At 35.0% G+C, this 21,169-nt stretch overlaps 1 protein-coding gene across 1 annotated transcript in view; it reads left to right on the top strand.

Moving 5' to 3' along the window:
- The first annotated feature begins 7,430 nt into the window (after nucleotides 1-7,430).
- Nucleotides 7,431-21,169, top strand: part of LOC149819567 (ubiquitin carboxyl-terminal hydrolase 2-like) — a 32,644-nt gene continuing 18,905 nt past the window's right edge. Inside the window, exons 1-2 of the mRNA XM_089982923.1 lie at nucleotides 7,431-7,550; nucleotides 8,481-8,530. Of these exons, the coding sequence (XP_089839049.1) occupies nucleotides 8,500-8,530 (31 nt within the window). The 5' untranslated portion in view covers nucleotides 7,431-7,550; nucleotides 8,481-8,499. The remainder of the gene's footprint in view (nucleotides 7,551-8,480; nucleotides 8,531-21,169) is intronic.

Raw genomic sequence — 21,169 nt, forward strand, 5'->3', positions numbered from 1 at the left:
TTAGTTCTTCCCCATGCTTCATTTGCTCTTTAGCCTCAATATCTGATGAATAATCCTCCACATAATATAATTCCAACGATTTGTCCCTTTCTTTATCATTCTTAATCTTCATTATATTTTGGTACCCTTCATAACGCTCATATAGATGGGAATGGCAAATCATTTCATTAAGTCTCATGAAATCAAACGACAGAGGATTTCTTGTTTGACGAGCTTTAGACATTGCTAACCTGCACAACACATAAATTTAACTGCATCATTATATGTTACAACCGTCTCCCCAAGTATATAATATTATAAATTATCTCATTTATTAAACAATCACCAATATTATAAATCGTTACAATATTTGGCTTCATAAGTAAACATCGTTGTAAGATTTAGCAAGCTTAAGTATAAATCGAGGTAACTTCATAAATACACATCGGTAATGCTTTGAATATATAAATCGTTGTTGCTTCAAACTTACAAATCGTTGTATAAATCACAACTTTTATAAGTAAGTACATATCGTTGTAACATTTGGGCTTCATAAGTAAACATTGTTGTACGATTTATCAAACTTAAGAACAAATTATGGTAATTTCATTAAATCATTACTGCTTCAAACGTATAAATCGTTGTTGCTTCATAAGAACAAATCGTGCTAACTATTTTTTGACTCTCAGAAGGTGGATAGGTACAAATCGATTTGTTTCAATATGAAAATAGGTGTTATTTAGCATGAATAGTAAAACCACTTGTAAGATTTAGCATTCTGATTTACAAATCGATTTGTTTACATAACGAAACCTTACAAAATTTACCGAAACGATACGAGTTTTGGTAATCCTACAGTGGAGGAGAAACACCCAGAAGGTAGACACAGCTGATGGTGGCAACGATGTTGCCACTGCGAAATCGTTGTCTCAAGGATGCTCCGACGGCAGTAGACGACGACAAAGGATGCTTCGGTGACAACATACGAAGGCAAAGGTTGCTCTGAAGGTAGCAGACGACGCTAAAGAATGCTCTGGCAGTAGCAGACGATAGCAAGGGTGCTCTGATGGAAGCAGACAGCGGCAAAGAAGGGTCTGATGGCAGCAGACGATGGCAAAGGGTGCATCGTCAAAGGGAGCTCATGTTACAGCAGATGGTGCAAAAGTTTACTGCTTAGGGCAAAAACGGAACGTTTGGACTTTGAAGAGTTAACATCATTATCGAACTGGCGTTTCACTTTTCTAGATGGAGGATCTCGAACCGTCGTTTCACTTTTCTAGATGAATGACATTTTTGACCTTTTCTCAAACCATCGTTTCTTGGCAGGAATGGCGGGAAAGGGTACTTAAGTCTTTGCAACCACACCGAACTCCGATGCTAAGTGATGCCAACACACACGGGGATACGAGCCCCATGAGCTTATATACGTGGTGCACATTCGAACCCCCAAACAAGCATTGTAGCAAATTGTGTGTCTTTAAGGGGAACATATAACCTGCTTCAGTTTTATATTAGATCTGAACCATTAGGTGTATTTATTAATGTTTACTCAATAAAAAACATATTTTTTATTATGCAGCTTTTTGTTTGGATGTATACTTTAAAAAGGTAAAAAAAATCAATGATTGATATTGTACTAAAATTTGATGATAAAGTGTTCACATTTTTACATCAAATCAAGTAGAAACAGAGATTGTAGCAATGATAAACACATCTAACAGCTCTAATCTAACACAAAACACCTAAAAATATAACTATGGAAGGGTCCTAATGGTGCAAAAAAAGGGCAGCATAATTCTGTCTCTCTCCATATATTTATATATGGTCTATATTTGGTACTAATGATGGTATAGAACTATTGAGCTAAAAATCAAAGGTGCAACTTGTATTAACTCAAACTAACCATTAGATGTATTCAACTTGGTTTGTTTTATAGGAATCAAACTTTGGATCATGTGTTCTTTCGATGAAAATTTCTCATTTTTATAATCATGGAATTTTGGTATATTATGAGCCATTGTTTTTTGAAGCCCTTGAAGATCCTTCTTACATATTATAATCATATGATTCAAAACTTACTTCCTACTAAACAAAACATGTAGATCATATTGCTAAGGTCCAATATTCTATCAAAACATCAAAAAATATGAAACCAATAAGTTGTCTATTCAATAGTTTTCTACCTTCATTACTACCAAATAATTACAGACTATGTCTGCCTTATATGTGTGTGGGCGCTATTGAAGTCAAGGAACAATTGACTACAAATGACCTTTTAATATTTTTCACATTTTTTTGTAGATTGAACATTATGGATATAATCCAGAAGGTTTGTTTAGTAGAACATGAGTTTTGAATCATTTAATTGTAACATGTAAGCAGGTTTTTAAGGACTTTAAAAATCAACTGTCCACAATGCACTAAAGGTGTGACTAAAAAATCACATTTTTAGATTAAAATAACACAATCTAAGGTTTGATCCTTAAGCACAAGACCATGTTGAACACGTCTATGTGATCAAATTGATTAGATAAAGCTTGAACTTACAATTTTCAATTCAATAGTTTTTTGCCATTAAATAATACCAAATATTGACCATATATATATATATATATGAAAAAATATTTCATGATATACACTCTAATTTTATGAATTTAGTCATCAAGTGATAGATGTAACTAAGGGTGTCAACAGGTTGGGTTTGGAACCCAGGTGGAACCAGACCTGGCCCTAATTTTTGGGTATGGTAGCGGGTCTAGACTCGGTTCTAATCAAACCCACCATAAGAGAGCCATACCTGAACCCGATAACAACTAAATAAACCAAACCCTGACCATACCCGGTAAAATACTATTTTTTTCATTTTTACATTGAAAATTTGTAGGTCTTAATTGAAACTTGGGTTGGTCTCGGGTCTGATATAAAATTTCACAAATTATACCCGGATTTATGTATTAATTGGACCTTTGGGTCTGGACTCGGGTCTTAATCGAGTCTTCTTATTTATCACCATACCCGAACCTTATGGGGTTTGGTACGGTCCTGGTCCTGGTCCTGGTCCTGGTCCTGGTCCTGGTAAACCCGACCCATCAACACCCCTGGATGTAACTGTGAAGATGTGTTTAACATTTTGTATTTACTATTTTAAAAGGTTTTATCATGTCCTATTTACCATAAGGTCCAACTTTTAAATGCTGAAAAATCAACAACTCACAATTTGTGAAGATTAAGGTGGCTTTAAGATGGTATGAAGTATCATCTATCATTAACCACACATTTGTCGGCCTCCGCTGGTTAAACTCTTGAGGCCCTTCTTGCCCACAGCTTCGACCTCACAGCAACGGACGTCACATGTGTTTCAAACTTGTGATGTTATGAATATGTGGATATGATGGAGTTTTGACAAAAAAAAAAAAATTGAACTAGACCTAGATCTTGTCTCAAGGAGATATGAGATCTCCGATTGCAAGTAAATTGTCTTTCCTTTTTTAGTGAGAATGGATCAACCTCGTCAGACGTTTCCCTTTGACCTTTGCTTTATCATGTAGCACCATGTACTTCATATGTGAATCCTAAGAAAAAGGTGAGTTTGATGGCCTAGGAACACCACCCAGACTTGAAAAGGATCCAAAAGACACATGTATATGGTTCATTAGACAAATTCACACTTATTTTGAATAAAATAATATATAAAATTAAAAAAAAGATGGATGTGAGTCTCATCTCATTCTTAGGTAGCTCCTTTTACGACGATGAGGAGCATGATGACGAACAGACAGAGCTTCGGCTACATAGAGGCTTTGAAGACAAGTGAAACAAGGATCTAGATGTAGGAGGTTATGGGTTTATACTCCAAGTATGACTGCACTGGGTTACGATGGGTTTGGCAAAGTCTAGGTATGAAGATTTCAAGATCATAGATGTTGGACTAAGGGAGGCACGTCATTTATTTATAGGTATAGGATAGGCCTGAATTTGATTGGCAAAAAAGAATGAAGTGGCAAGCTCCTATTAACTATTGATCTAGCTTAGGTGCAAAGAAATCAGATATGGTAAGTCTTAAATGCTAAGTTTTAGGATTTATGAAGGTTTTTGACAAGTTTTCATATTCAAAATACCTTCCAAGTGCGAGTCACGCCTAAAATAGGCAATTCTAGGTCCAAATGACAGCTAGGAGGTTTGGTTTAGTAGGAGTGCCAACCTAGGTTGTCATCCCAGTGAAATGGGTTTGGATCCAATCTAGATCCACTCCTTGAAACGACAACTTAGCATGTATGGGTGATAATTCAACATGGATTTGATTTGGATCTAAAAAGTAACAATGACAAGCTAGACTGAATTGGGTTTGGTACCAAATAGTAAGGACGACAATTAAGCTTGGATATGATCAAGATCCATTTAGTTCAAACAACAATTTGGGTCTAGATTCATCCTTAAAATGACAAGTAGGGTCTAGATCCAAATAACAAGGACAACAAGTAGGTTTGGACAACAATGTGGCAATTGAGCTTGGGCGACAAGCTAAAATGGTTATGAATCTAGAACAAAATTCAAATAAGCTACAAACCTTGTTTTGGCCCATAACTTTTGATCCTAATGTTCCTTTAAGGTGATTTTTAGTGTATCAGAAAGCTTATGGTGTCCTCTTTAATTTTCTTTTGAATGTAAAGCTTCAGAACATCATTTTCTAGGCCAAAATTTTACTTAAAGTAGAAGTGTAGTTTTAAACATAAGACATCCATGCGTTGAGAAAACAAACATTTGGACAAAATCTACAAAATAATAATTGCTCAAAATTAAGGTGTCTACATATATCCCATCAACTTGGTGACATTCACAAGTTGCCCTTGCCAGACGAGCAGAGCAAAGGGTGGCCATTATGTGGAGTTGCCCATCGGGCTTAAGGTACCTAGCCCAAATCGGGTCAAGCTTGGGCTGCACTTTGTAGCCCAAGATTAAATAAAGTCAAGCCCAGCCTAGCCGATTAGATAATCAGGTCGGGCCTATATGCAACGACAAGCCCAACTCGAGTATGAGCACCACCCGAGACTAATTGTGACTAGGTTAGGCTAAGCTCGAAAGTAAATACAGGCCAGGCTTGTTGGGCCCTAATCGGGCTAGCCTGGCCCGACCCGATGTTCACCCTTGACGACATAGATGCACATGAGTCGAGCTTGACAAGTACAAGCTCCGCTCACTCAAGTATGTGTATAGGATTTGCTTGAGCTCGGTCGGAGCCTGAACCACTGGCGTTCAGCTCAGCTTGAGCTCATCTCGGGACAATGTTTCACATGATGCATGTGGCCGGGTTCAAGCTGAGCTTGGCATATACAAGCTCGACTCACCCATAAAAAAGATGTACAGGCTTGTCTCAAGCTGAGTTGAGCTTATACATTGTGGAGCTCAGGTCAATGTTTCACACTGAGCACAATGGACCAAGCTGGCACGAGCTCCATCCATGGCTCGGTCTGAGCTCATCTAGAAAAGAGAGAGAGAGAGAGAGAGAGAGAGCATACCAACTGGTGTTACCATTTTTTTTCTTGTTCAAGGGAAGAGAGAGAAAGAGGGAGAAAGGGTGGTGAGAATGGCGGTAGAAAAACCCTAGAAGGATTTTAAGTGGCGGGATGGGTCCATGGATCCAAAATACTAGGTTTGAGCAGACCAAGCCTTATCGAGCTTGGTTGGTTGAACAAACTCGTCTCGTTTGCTTGTCTGAGCCTTAGCCCAACGTACAAGCTCGGATCCTTTAAAGCCCGAGCTGAGTCTGAGCCGGTTAGTCGTGCATCCTTAAATGATTAATTTTAATGAAACTTAGCTTAGTTTTATGTGATTCACCAGTTCAGGTCAAGATCCAACTCAATTCGGATTTAAACAGGAGTTGTGATTCTCAGAATTACAGCGTGGCAACTAAATCTGGGCTTAGGCTGATGTTAAATGGCACAAAATCGTGATTGACTTAAGCACCATTATTAAAATTTGTAAGGGTGAATTGGACCTTGACTAAAACGACCCATGCAGCAGGTTTACAATTCGATCCGTCTTAATGGACCTTCAAGCTCCAGATCCGAGAAAAGGCGGTCCGTTGAAAAAAAATCAGGAACACAGACGCGAATTTGAAAAAAGCGTGAAACCACATACTTCTTTGGTTCTTCTAGATTAAATTTTATGAAAGGCTTGTATAAGATAACAGATAACTTGTTTTCACGTAATGCTAATCCTTTTAATGTTGTACGAATTTATGCTTTTTTGGGAGCTTTTTCGTATAACCTCACATTATTATTAAAAAAATCGGTTCAAATTCAAATTCGATACAAACAAATACATATCAAGATTCGGTTCCGAATGAAATCTCAATGAACTCTTATCAACCTTCGAAACAATGTCCAAAATGGTGTTTGAACCCGAAACAAGGGGGTAATAGACTATGTCACTGTGACGCATGAAAACAGGCTGATGTTTTACTGCGCAACACTCTCATAACCCATTTTTATCCAAATTTAACCTTAAAAACAACAACAACAACTGTCACAAATAGAGCCGGTACTAGCCGAACGAGTTGAACATAAGGGTGCTCTTGTAAAATAATTCATGTTAATTATTACACTTAAAATTATATGTATTTTATATATTACACATAATAGTTCATATTATATATAGATTTTCCATATATCTTTCTCTTTATATATTATATATTTATTTATATTTATGTATATATGGACATATTTACTTGTAATATATATATTTAGTATTATATATATATATATATATATATATATATATATATATATATATATATATATATATATATATATATATATATATATATATATATATATATATATATATATATATATATATATATATATATATATATACAAGCTCATATGAGTCGACATCATATGTTCCGGCTGGACTCGTTTAAGCTGAATGAGCTGAATCAGCTCGGTACTTATATAAATTGATCATGAACGATTTTGTGGTGAGTCAAAGCAAGCCAAGTCACGAGCTACTCGGATCGTTTTACCGGACCTAGTCACAAAGGCGTGTGGCGTTGGTTCAAAGTGTAATTTTGATTTTTTTTCTTTTTAATAGAACCCGAGGACATGGAATAAATTAATTTTTTAATCAATAAAAAACTAACTTTTAATATTGTAATATTAAACATACATTTGTATTGAAATAAGATTAAAAAGTATTTCAAATATTAAAATACTATTAACATATTCACAATACGTATCAGTGTCCATGTCCACGTGTTCCAGCGTGCCCGCTCGTGTCACTACAGACACCACCAAAATGGCAAGCGCGGTTGTCCCTGCGACAGGGTCCCAATCCTTAGTCCATTGACCCTCATGTTTTTCACCCTTAAACCCTGCCTTCTCCCGTCTTCCGTCCCCTACCATCATTGCACTGGCGAGGTTGAGGGCGAAGGCCTCTCAGTCTGGCGGTGACGGCAAGGGAGAGGGTCTCTCTCTCTCTCTCTCTCTCTCTCTCTCTCTCTCTCTCTCTCTCGGCAGTAGATTCCAGTGCTGCTAACTCGACCTTCGTGTGACACTTTACTCGACTTTGATGTAAGTCTCTTTCCATGGTTTGCATGTGTGATGGGACAATTTAGGGTTTTTTTGCAGAGACGCTATCCTATTGATTGTAGTTTGTTTTTTTGGATGATGAATGATGAGTAGCATTTTTCGGTTAATTGGGCAAGCGATTTGCTAGTCAAAGGCATAATTTTGGGGTTTACTTTGCAAATCTTTTTGAGGGATGTAGTGAGGGTCAGGGTTTGGATGATTAAGTGAACGTTAGTGGTATATGTAAGGTTAAGCACGGCCATAGATGTTTTTTGCTGTAGAGTGAATGCAAACTGGTGCAATACACTTTGGGATTACTGTTTCACATTATATTATGTGTTTATTAGGGATGATAATTCCATTAATTGTGATTTAGATGTTTGTGATGTGGTTCCAAGAACAACATTCATTAAGCAAACTCAAGATGCGATTACGAGCGAAACATGAACTTTTTGTTGAACATTAGAATGCTTCTAAACGCCTTCTATTTGTTTTTCTGCACATGGTTTCTTTTGGTATATAAGAGAGTACATGTTCGTTATTCCCCTCTTGACATGGTAATATTTGCTTTATGCATTTTCTAAATATTTTACATTTGCCAACTTAGGTGCTGTCTTGCCACTTTTGTAAATGCTTCCAACTATCATGTGACATTTGCATTTCTAAATATATTAGATTTGCCAACTTAGGTGCAGTCTTGCCACTTTTGTAATTATTTCCAACTATCATGTGACATTTGCACAGTCTTGATATTCAAGTTTGAAAAAAGCTTCAGTGAAACTCTTCCGTTTGTGGATATGGCCAAGCTGATGCAGACATATCCAAATTGTCTTATTACGTTGATCGTACAATTGATGTTCTATTTATGGGATCGACTATTTATATAGCAAATTTTCATACTCTATTCTTTCTTTGTTTTATTTGCTTTTGCAGCTCTTAGGGGCTGCACGAGATGTCTTGGTGTACTATTGAGTCTGATCCAGGTAAATTTTGGTTTACACAGCATTTTTTTATTCCCTACTTATTGGGGGAAAGTCACATTATTTTGTTAGAAACTTTGCATATTGTATGATATTTCGGGTTCTTGAAACTTTGAATACCATTAAGCATAGTTCCAAACAGGCCTTAAGCATGATTTTGGTTTTTGCTCTTTTTCTTAGTTCGAGTTTTTCTATCTTCAAATGTGATTGACTTAATATTGATGTTAATCTAATGAACCATGTGGATTCATTCCCAAAGAAAAAGGTAACAAAGAAAAAAATGCACTATGTTTAGTATGGTGTTTGAAGAATTGTATTGAAAAACATTGGTTGGTTGCTTGGATGAACTCCACATATTCTCATGCATGTTGTAAAGTTTCTACTGCTGATCCATTTTAAGAGTTCTGAAACACACGTAATCAATCACAAAAATGTGACTAAGTTGTCATGATCAAGCTGTTAAGTTGTACATGTATATATATATATTATTTATAAATGATGTAATAGGTAAATACCCACTAGGATTATTTTGGTCATTTCAATTTTTGTAATAGGCTGCGCCCATTAGGGTTAAACTAGTACTTTATTTTATTCTTTTCTTTTTATCTTTTTTTGTTTTTATAGGGACTATTTGGTTAAATACCAAATATAGCTGATAGGTTCTTTTTTGACTAGTCAACATAGAGTTGACAAGTCAATAGAGTTGACAAGTCAATAGAGTTGTTGGAACAATCCAACAACTATATTGAGGACTTCCTCTCTCTTGTATGTGTATAAAAATGGGCTTTTGTCCCCTTTCATTTTTCAATGCTTCTCTTAAGCATTTATGCTCAATAAAGATAAATATTTTTATGTTTTGTGTTTTTCTATTTAGTTCTTTAATGTTGTATATGCACTTAGTGCTTTTGTTGTTGCCCTTTGTTGGTTATTGTATTGTCCCATAGTGGACTTATCCTTGTGGACATTGTGATTGTGATCTTGTAAGCCCTTAGTGACATTAGTTTGTGCCTGTGCACTTTTGTTATTGTGATCTTGTAAGCCGTTAGTGGCATTGCTTTTGCATTTTTTGCTATTTCATTATATGGTAGCTGAGCCAAGAAATTCTTCTTGGCATTTTTCCTCTTTTGGGTCTTAGGATTCTTTGGTTCGAGTTTGTGTTTCGTGAAGGATTCATGATCGTTATGTGACTTGTATTCATGGAAAATCTTGACCTGGTATGTATCTTATATCTTTAATATATATATATATATATATATATATATATATATTTGTTATTTTTGTTATTTTTGTTAAAAAATACTTTAAATAAAATTTTTTAATTATTGTTACACTTGTTTTTATTAAATATCTTATAAGGCTTATTTGTTTAATCTTGTGAAATTATATATATGTATGTATTTGAAATCATGTTTGAATCTTAATTTTTTTTCAAAACTTGCTTTATTTGATATATATGTATGTAATCTTGTATGCTTGAGCATGTATTGTTGGCATTTAGATGCTTTATTTGAACAAGTCATGATTATAAATGTCAAATCATGTTCGTATTTATTATTGAACTTTGTTTTGTTCTCTTTTGAAAAATTGTCATATATTTTAAAATAATTTGAGATATTTTAAAATAATGATGTTGTGTGTATTTCACAAGTATGATCTTATGAAATTTTGCTTAAACTTGTGTTTAATTTTTCTCTTTACTCTTGGTGTATTAAAAATAGCATATGAAGTGTTAAAAATTATAATCTAACTTATGAATACATAATTTTTATATTAATATTTGATCCTTGTGCACTTATGATTGCCTTACATGATGAATAAGATTGTTTATTTGTGCATAAGGTGTTGAGCATAATTTCTTATTGGAAGTCATTCACTTAAATGCCTTTTATGGTCATTTTAAAGGACAATAGTTATGATATTAGGTGTTTCTCTTATTGATCCTTTTTGTGGTACTTATGATTATGTTATTTTTTAGTCTCATGGCATTATTTTACATGTTTTGCATACTTAGTTTTTAATAAAATATTAAGTTGAGAATCATGAGAAACTTCTTTGTGTTTGCTCTTTATGGGTGTGGGCATAAGAAAATGGGTCTGGCACTGGATCTAGGTCAGGCTTGTACCCACCTGTATCCATATTCCATACCTAACTTGTACTTGTCCATGTGGACACGGATACCTAGTCCTTACAACCCATGTTACATAGCTCTTAGCTTGTTTTTTGGAGATTTCAGTGATATGAATCATGCCCTTTTACATGGGAATTAACGTAGAGCATCACCTTTATCACATCTGTTTGGCCATAGTATGAGGTCAACATAAAATAGCACTATGGTTGGTCACATCAATGGACTATGCTACCTTTCGTTGCCTCTTGCTCTTTCAAGAATGTAAAAACTCAAAAACAAAAATCTTGTACATAATAGGAAGATTTGTAGAAGAATAGAGGAAAGGAGAGGGTGTAGTTCTCAATGTTGAAGGGTTCCAAGGTGAGAACTGACACTGTAAGCCATCCTGAGTGATGCTTAGGCATTGCCTAGGCCTTTTATGTTGTTTTGACAATTGAAAAAACAAGAAAAAAATATCATCCATCATTGTTAATTTTTCATATGAATGTGAAAACTTCTTTTGTATACAACCTCATTGAAATCACCTTTGGAAAGACATTGTTTAGTTTGTTCTCCAGAACTTCCATTGCATTAGTGTAGCAGCTTTATGATTTGTTGTATCCTTTGGCTGTGGCGAGCACTTTCTAGTGCAAGCTGCCATACCAAACTCTTACATCTATAGTTGCCTCTTTCATATGCTGAGGCTTAAATATATGAGCCAATGTTGTAAGTGTCGTACGATACGGTACAATATGTATTGTTATTATGGGCAAAAGCGATATGATATACAATGTATCATATGTATCGTACGATACAAACCTGTATCGTGCCGTATCGTACGATACACCTTCAATGCACTTTAAAAAGGGTCAAAACTTGCTTTTTATTTTTTGGGTTTTAAAGACCTCTTGAGGACCGATTTCCTCATTTGTGTAGAGGCTATTAGAGTGGTATCAACATACCTTAGGAGTCATGAGAGCAATTTGCGGGCCGATCTATGCGCATGGGAGAGGGCTTTTGCAGTTTGCTTAAGTAAGAGTGCATTTTCACCATTTTTGCATTCAAAGAAGTGGATTAAGGTAAAAAAAATCTTTTGAGTAAAATTACAAAACTGTCCTCCAAAATTTTTTTGTCTCGGAGGCTCACACCCCCGAACCCCCACCTTACGAGTAGGGGGTGCTGCCCCCCTGCAACCTACCACCAATTTACCGTGCAGTTGGAACCCCAAAAATTAGGGATTTATATCAAGGTAGAAATAAGGCTCCGCACGTCCAATAAATATGGCAATGAGACACTCAAGTAATAAGTGCAAACCGATTGAAAATCGAGTGCAACTATTGCCATAATATTTTTGTTTATATAATATGAAAGTATGAGTCTTGTGACATGTTCTTAATTGTAAGATATTTAAATATTTTACATTGTTCTTGTGAGATAGTTAATGATGATCTCTTGTGTAACTCATAGATACATAAATGCTTAATATGTGAATTTATGGTTGTATTTTGTGCAATTCATCATTGTTTCATGTATTATAATTTTTTTAGAGTTTTTGCTAATTTTTTCTGATTTTCATGTTTTTTTTTATTTTTAAATTTTTTATTAAAAATTTATGATTTTTTAAATACTATATGATATAATGCATATCTTATTTTGCGCCTGACTGATATGAGTAACAATACGATACTTACAACCTTGATATTGTAATGAAACCAAGAACTCTTTACACACACCTCAAACAAGAGGCAAATACAAAACCCCCAAAAAGGACAAAAAACACAATAGTCACTTAGGGGCTTAGAGGAACACACAACGACGTAAAAAATAATCTTTATTCAGTATCAAATGCACACAAGATGCATTACATTACAAGGGGCTCAAGGCCCATATTTATATACAAAGAGGAAGTGAGATGTTCCAAGAAATAGCTGTTGGGGGCTCCCCAACGACTAGAAATCTAGCTGTTGGGAGCTCCCGACAGCTATAATACTGTTGTATTGTCAAGGACAAAAATTCCCTTGACAATACGACAAAATAAAAACAATAAAAAAAGGGATGACACCTATTATAGTCGTCAAAAGACCAAAATACCCTTAGATTGTGATGCATATTATAATTACACACGCACACACACACACACACATATATATATATATATATATATATATATATATATATATATATATATATATATAACAACTACCCATATTATTTAACACTTTCTTTAAACTCATGGAATGACAACTGAGAGTTTGTCAAGAAGAAAGTGAAATCTAAGAGATGGTAGCGCCTTAGTGAAGAAGTCCACTAGTTGATACTCATATGGTCTTTTTTAATAATTCGTCATGGACATAATGGCAATCCATTTCGATATACTTTATTCGCTCATGAAATGTACGATTGCTTGTGATATAGACCGCGCTCTTGTTATTACAACATAATTTTAAGGGCGCGAATATGAAAATCCCCAAATCTTCGAGTAACTATCGCAACCACCCCAATTCAAAAGTCGTAGTGGCCATGACATGATATTTAGCTTCTGCACAGGACAAGAACACCTTTTGTTGTTTATTGTACTTCCAAGATATTGGGGAATCACCTACAAAAACCAGTTATTGAGCGACGATCATTTACATCCCCTCCACAATCAAAGTCAGTATATGCAATAACATCTAATGGAGATGGGGATGATAAAAATAGATAATGATTAATAGTATTTTTAATATATCTAACTATTCTCATTACAATACTCATATGTACTGTAGTGGGAGAATATTGGAATTGACTAACAGTATTAATTGCATGAGCAATATTAGGATGAGTAATGAAAAGGTAAGATACGGTGTCAATCATTTGGCGATATAGAGTTGGATCTTTCAGATGTTATCCATCATCTGTCCTCATTTTTGCATTAATGATCTCTGGCGTGTTTACTCTCTTTTCATCTGTAAGGTCTGACCTTTCAATTATCTCAATTGTATACTTAGTTTGAGACAAAAAATACCCTCGAGGTGAGTAAGCAACTTCTATCATTCTATGTCAAGAAAATATTGAAGAAAACAAAGATTTGCCATATCAAAGTTTCGTTTAAGACCATCATTGATATGTTTAACTTACTGTTTATCACCTCTTGTGATAATCATATTGTCCACGTAGAGGATTAAGATAACTATACCTGCAGTAGAGGACTTAACAAGTAAGGCAATATCAGTATAACAAGATCTAAATCCTAGTTGAACCATCACATCACTAAAATGATCATACCAAGCCTTAAGAGCTTGTTTTAGACCATACAAAACCTTTTGTAATCGAAGAACTTTTTCATGTGTCAAACCTAACTCGGGTGGAGGTTCCATATAGACTTCTTTATTAAGGGCTTCATTTAAAAATATATTTTTAATATCCATTTCAAAAATAGGCCATTTTTTAATAGATGTTATGGTGATGAGAGTTCGAACTATGATCATCCTAGTTATTGGGGCAAATGTTTCTTTATAATCTATTTTATATTCTTAACTATATCCTTTAGCAACTAGCCTAACTTTGTACATTTTTAGTGATCCATTATAATGAAATGGTGGTCTTCAACAAATGCACAAATAACTCACAAACAAGTGTCTATTGGAGACACTACAAGCATGACCCTTGAAAGGGTATAAAGGGAAGAACACTTGAAAAATAAATAATACTTTATTCATGAACAAAATGCTTAAGAAGCATTGTGATTTACATTGAAGGGGTTCACCCCTATATATACAAAAAAATGGGAGAGAGAGGAGAGCTCATTTTGAGCTCTCCAAATAGAGACGTTGGATTCCAACGTCTCTTAATATAGCTGTTGGACTACAGTCCAACAATATTTATTATTATAGTTGTTGGACTATAGTCCAACAGCATTTATTATAGCTGTTGGACTAAAGTCCAGCAGCTACTTGCACAGTCAAGTTCCAACAGGAACTTGACTGGATCAAAATATCTAGTTTCTATTGAACTAGATGCTAAAAAAGAAAATAAAAAAATAGAAAAAGAAAATAATAAAAGAAAATATAATAATATTAAATAATATATATATATATATATTGCAGTTTACATTTTAACACTCCCCTTCAAACTTACGGTACAATGAGCGAAAGTTTGTCTAAGAGGAAGTGAAATCTGGGAGCAGCGAGAGGCTTGGTGAAGAAGTCTGCTAATTGATATTCTGATGTAACATATGGCAGATCAATGGTTCCATGTAAGTATTCCTCTCTGACATAGTGACAGTCCATCTCAATGTGTTTAGTGCGCTCATGGAATGTCCGGTTGCTTGCAATGTAGATCGCACTTTTGTTGTCACAACACATCTTTGAAGCTTGCGTTGCTTTAACTCCCATATCTGCTAGCAATCGTCTGAGCCAAACAACCTCCATAGTGGTGGTTGCCATGGCTCTGTATTCAGCTTCGGTGGAGGAAAGAGAGACTTTCTGCTGCTTCTTGCACCTCCACGAAATTAAGGTTTCACCTAGGAACACACAAAAACCAGTAGTTGAGTGTCTATTATTGAGATCACCTCTCCAGTCAGCATCAGTATATGCAATTAAATTTAATGAAGATGAAGCAGACAAGAAGAGTCCTCGTGAAAGAGAGGATTTTAAGTATCTAATAATACGCAAAATCGCTCCCATGTGCACGGAGGTGGGAGCATGCTGAAACTGACTGACTGTATGAACCGCATGAGTTATATCTGGCCTAGTAATGGAAAGATAAGAAAGAGCTCCAACAAGCTGTCTATAAGGAGTAGGATCATCAAGAAGTTCTCCATCATCAATTTTCATTTTAACATTGATAACTTCTGGAGTGTCTACTTTCTTATCATCTGTAATTCCAGACCTGGAAACGATATCAAGAGCAAATTTAGATTGAGATATCAAATACCCCCGAGGGGAATAAGCAACTTCAATGCCTAAAAAATATCTTAATAAACCTAAGTCAGTCATTCAAAGTGAGTTTTAAGAAGAGATTTGATATTTGCAACTCTCTGTTTGTCGCCTCCGGTGATGATCATATCGTCCACATAGAGAAGAAGAAGAATGATGCCTGCATCAGATTTCTTAACAAACAAAGCAGTGTCAGTTAAACAAGGTTGAAAACCAATATCAAGCATAACATGACTAAATCGGTCATACCAGGCTTTTGGAGCCTGTTTAAGACCATAAAGAGCTTTTTCTAGACGAAGAGCTTTACCCTTAGGGATAGTAATACCAGGTGGGGCTTCCATGTATACTTCTTCAACGAGATTCTCATTCAGGAAAGCATTTTTGACATCTAATTGAAAGATAGGCCATGTTCTAATGGAGGCCAAGGCTATTAAAGTTCTAACAGTGGTCATACGGGCCACAGGAGCAAATGTTTCTTCATAATCGATGCCATACTCTTGGGCATATCCTTTTGCTACTAAACGGGCCTTATATCTTTCCAGGGTCCCATCACTTTTGGTTTTGACTTTGTATACCCACCTACAACCTATAGGTTTCTTACCCGGAGGAATATCTTGTATCGTCCAAGTATTGGCCTTTTCTAGTGCATCCAATTCTATTTTCATGGCTTCTATCCATTCTATATGATTTTTTGCTTGAGAATAGGATGATGGTTCAACATATGATTGTATTGATGTAATGGTGGCCCTATACGTGGGTGAAAAAGATTCATAAGACACAAATTTTTCTGGAGGTTTAGAGATTCTAGACGTTCTTCTAGGTGGGACTTCAGAGTATTTTTGTAATGCACATGGAAGATTTTGCTCTCTACGTCTTGAATATTGTAGACTAACATCCCTATGGATTTGCTCTTCATTATCATCATTTTCAACAACAATAGGACTTTGATCATTGTCAAGGTCACATCCAACATCACATTCATTGGATTTTGAAGTTGGATCAATTAAAAACGAGTATTCAGTGACATCCTTGGATTTTTCAAATTCAAAGAAGCTTTCTTTTTCCAAAAAAGATACATTTCTTGACACATATAATTTGTCATTTTGAAAATCGAAACACCTGTAGCCTTTTTTATTATCAGCATATCCTAAAAAGGCACATGGGATTGCACGAGGAGAGAGTTTATCATTTCTGTTGGTGAAAACAAAACATTTGCATCCAAAGACTCTTAATCTAGAATAATCTGGAGTTAAATTAACAAGCTTTTCTATTGGAGTTGTATTCTTTATTGAGGAAGATGGCATCCTATTAATGAGGTAGGTGGCAGTTAGGACCGCTTCAGCCCAAAAACTTTTTGGAACTTGATTTGCAATTAGCAATGTTCTAGTAGTTTCCATAATGTGTCGATGTTTGCGTTCGGCTAGGCCATTCTGTTGTGGAGTGTGTGGACATGATCTTTGATGTGTAATACCATGTAAATTGAGATAGTCTTTGAATTCGTTGGACACAAATTCTCCCCCTGAATCAGTGCGAAAAACAGAAATATCATTTTGAAACTTATTTTTAACCATTTTATGAAATATTTGGAAGTTAGCAAAGACATCAGATTTATGTTTAAGAAAATAAATCCAAGTATGTCTAGAAAAGTCATCAACAAAAATGACATAATATGTATAACCACCTTTGAAAATAACTGGTGCGGGGCCTCAAATATCCGAATGTATTAACTCAAGTGGTCGTAAGGAAACAAAAGTTCTACTAAGAAATGGTAACCTTTTCATTTTGCCAAGAATGCAGTCTTTACAAGAAAAATTTTCAGAATTACAAATTTTTTCCAAACTTGGAAAATATTGAATTTTAGACATATGAGGATGGCCAAGCCTTTTGTGCCATAAATCCAATTCTAATTTCTGAATATTATAACAAAATGCATTCTTGGGTAATTCCAAAAAGTCCATGTAATAAAGTCCTCCTTCTCTATGGCCTTCCCCAATCAGCTTCCCTGACTGGCGATCCTGTACCCAACAACCATGAGAAGAGAAGGAGATATTACATCCATAATCAGATATTTGCGAGACAGATAAGAGATTCAAATTAAGTTTAGGGATATATCTAACTTCTGGGATAAAAAATCTTTTGGATTTTTGAAGATTTTCAAAACATCCTATTCCTTTTACTTCGAGAGATGTGCCATCGGCTGTAAAAACCTTTGACACACGGAGAAAGATGCAATTGCCGATCCAGTTGAGGCTTCGGTTGAGGAGGATACCCCTTTGAGAAGAGGTTGAAGGATTTCCATCAGTTGAGCCATAGACACAGGTGCATCTTGATCTTTTGACTCAGATTCAACAGATGCAACTCTTTTTTCTTCTCTTCTTTTTAACTTTGGACATTGAGGCCTATAGTGCCCCGGTTCATGACAATGATGACAAATAACTTTTCTTTTATCAAAGTCGCCGTTTTGCCTTCCAAAATGAGGCGGCTTGTAAGTACGAGTATGATTCCCCGGTCTAGATACAGCTAAAACGGAGTCATCATCAACTTTTGGAGTACTTTTTCTAAGTCTATTTTCCTCCATAGTGAGCTCTTCTATAGTATCAACAATAGAAGGAATTTTTCCACGATGTAAAAGGGCCGATTTGGTGGATTCAAACTCCGGCCTTAGACCATTCACAAATTGATAGAAATGTTCCATATCGAGTTGCTTTTGGCGAAGCTCGATGTCTTCGGCACAATGCCATTTGGGCTCAAGAAGAGCCAACTCTTCCCAAAGTTCGGACAACTCATTATAATATTCTCGAATAGTTTTATCTTTTTGAGTCATTGTCCGAACTTTATCTTGTAAATTGCATACATGTGCAATATCTTTAAGGGAATACATGTTTTTGAGGTATTCCCAAGCCTTATCGGCATGCTCAAACTTAGCTAGACTAGAGCATTTTTTAATGTTTATGCTATTGATGAGCCATGACATAATTTTTGCATGCCCTATCCTCCATTCTTTCCATTTCTTTTCATAAGTGGCTAACGCCTTACTCTTCTCTTCTTCCGTTAGAGGAACCTCTTTATCACCCTCTTTCTTGGTAAGAGATAGTTTAGGTTCCAAATCGGAACCATCCACTATACCCCATAAACCTTTTCCCCAAATGTGGTGCTTCATAATCGAAGCCCACATTACATAGTTAGTATCATTTAGCTTCATAGGAATGGTGGTGATCTTATCATTGTCATCCATCTTTTACAAGGGTAAGAGAGGAATAAATAGGAGGAGAGAGAGAGAAAAATAAAAAGAAAAGAAAGAGAGTAGACAAAGGAATAAGAAAGGATACAAAACCAAATTTTTTTGTAGCACAAGTTCGCCTTTCTTCAAACAAATCTTCTTGAGCCAAGAACAAGGTGATGAAACACCTTTTGTAAATATGGCACGGAAATCGAGGCGGAAGCACTTCAAGATCTAAGGATTTCGTAGCTCTGATACCATGTAATGAAATGGTGGTCTTCAACAAATGCACAAATAACTCACAAACAAGTGTCTATTGGAGACACTACAAGCATGACCCTTGAAAGGGTATAAAGGGAAGAACACTTGAAAAATAAATAATACTTTATTCATGAACAAAATGCTTAAGAAGCATTGTGATTTACATTGAAGGGGTTCACCCCTATATATACAAAAAAATGGGAGAGAGAGGAGAGCTCATTTTGAGCTCTCCAAAAAGAGACGTTGGATTCCAACGTCTCTTAATATAGCTGTTGGACTACAGTCCAACATCATTTATTATTATAGCTGTTGGACTATAGTCCAACAACATTTATTATAGCTGTTGGACTACAGTCCAACAGCTACTTGCACAGTCAAGTTCCAACAGGAACTTGACTGGATCAAAATATCTAGTTTCTATTAAACTAGATGCTAAAAAAGAAAATAAAAAAATAGAAAAAGAAAATAATAAAAGAAAATATAATAATATTAAATAATATATATATATATATATATATATATATATTGCAGTTTACATTTTAACATCCATCACTTTTGGTTTTAACTTTATAGACTCATCTGCATCCTATGTTTTTCTTTCCTATAGGTAATGATTGAATCTCTCAAGCTTTGACTTTTTCTAAAGCTTCTAATTCATTATTCATGGCCTGAATCCATTTATGATGATTTTTGAACTCATTATAGGAAGAGGGCTCGACATAAGAATGTATGGTCATAAGATAAACTTTATAGTAGAGTTCAAAAGACTCATAGGATACAAACCTATTAGGAGCTTGGGATATCCTTGTAGATCTTTTGAGACTAGATTGATCTATGTCTTGACTTTGGGTATACCTTTCTAATGCACATGGTGGTTGGCTTTGTGTACGACGAGAATATGTTTGAAGTTCATTGTGAGGTTCAACAATAGGCATATCACCTTCATGATCATCCTGAGTGTTACCATTGACACTCTCATGCATATCATGAATATCACTATCATTCATATCAATATCATTACTTTCGTTAATATTACCATTATTATGCTCATTCATTAGATCAAACAAAAATGAGTACTCATGTAGTTTCTTAGACTCAATTTTTTCAGAACCATTTTCTTTTTCAAGAAAAGTTATATTTCTTGAAATATAAAGCTTGTCATTCTCAATATCATAACACCTAAAACCTTTTTGGCTTTCGGCATATCCTAGGAAAATACAATAAATGGCCTTAGCGAAAATTTTATCATTTTTGTTGGAAAAAACAAAACATTTACAACCAAATATTCTTAATCTTGAATAATCGGAAGAAATTTTAAATAGTTTTTCAATAGAAAAAGTATTTCCAAGAATAGTGGAAGGTATTCTATTGATTAAGTAAATTGTCATAAGGACGACTTCTGCCCAAAACCTTTTTGGAACATTTTTGGATATTAGAAGAGTCTTATTGGTTTTAATAATGTGATGATGCTTTCTTTCGGCCGACCCATTTTGTTGTGGAGTGTAAGGGCAAGATCTCTAATGAGTAATTCCTTGTTGATCAAGAAAACTGTTAAAATCTTTTGATAAAAATTCTCCTATGGAATTGAATCTAAATATTTTAATAGATGTTTTGAATTGAATTTTAACATAACTATAATTTTTTTGAAAACATTCAAATACTTTGGATTTGAGTCTAAGAAAGTAGATCCATGTGTGCCTACTATAATAATCCACAAAAATTACATAATAAGAAACTCCTCCTTTGGACATAACTAATGCTGGTCCGCATACATCCATGTATTAACTCAAAAGGTTCTTTAGATACAAATTGGCTATTTCCAAAAGGTAGAGATTTAATTTTTCCAAGTATGCAATTTTCGCAAGTCAAATCATTTTCATTACAATTTTCAAAAAGGAGTAATTACATTTTTGACATGCTTGATGTCCTAACCTCTTATGCTAATGTTCGATACTTTTTCTTTCAACAAAACTACAAAAATTTTGATTTGATAGTTTCAAGTTGTCCATGTAGTAGAGGTCTCCTCTTCTATGGCCTCGCCTAATCAGTATTGAAAATCCTTTACCAAACAATCATTAGATGAAAAGGTGACCTCACACCCATGGTTGGTAATTTGAGAAACAAATAATAGGTTTAGG

The sequence above is a fragment of the Nuphar pumila genome, chromosome 12 (assembly GCF_984573655.1).
Source record: "Nuphar pumila chromosome 12, dmNupPumi1.hap1.1, whole genome shotgun sequence".
Classification (NCBI taxonomy): Eukaryota; Viridiplantae; Streptophyta; class Magnoliopsida; order Nymphaeales; family Nymphaeaceae; genus Nuphar; species Nuphar pumila.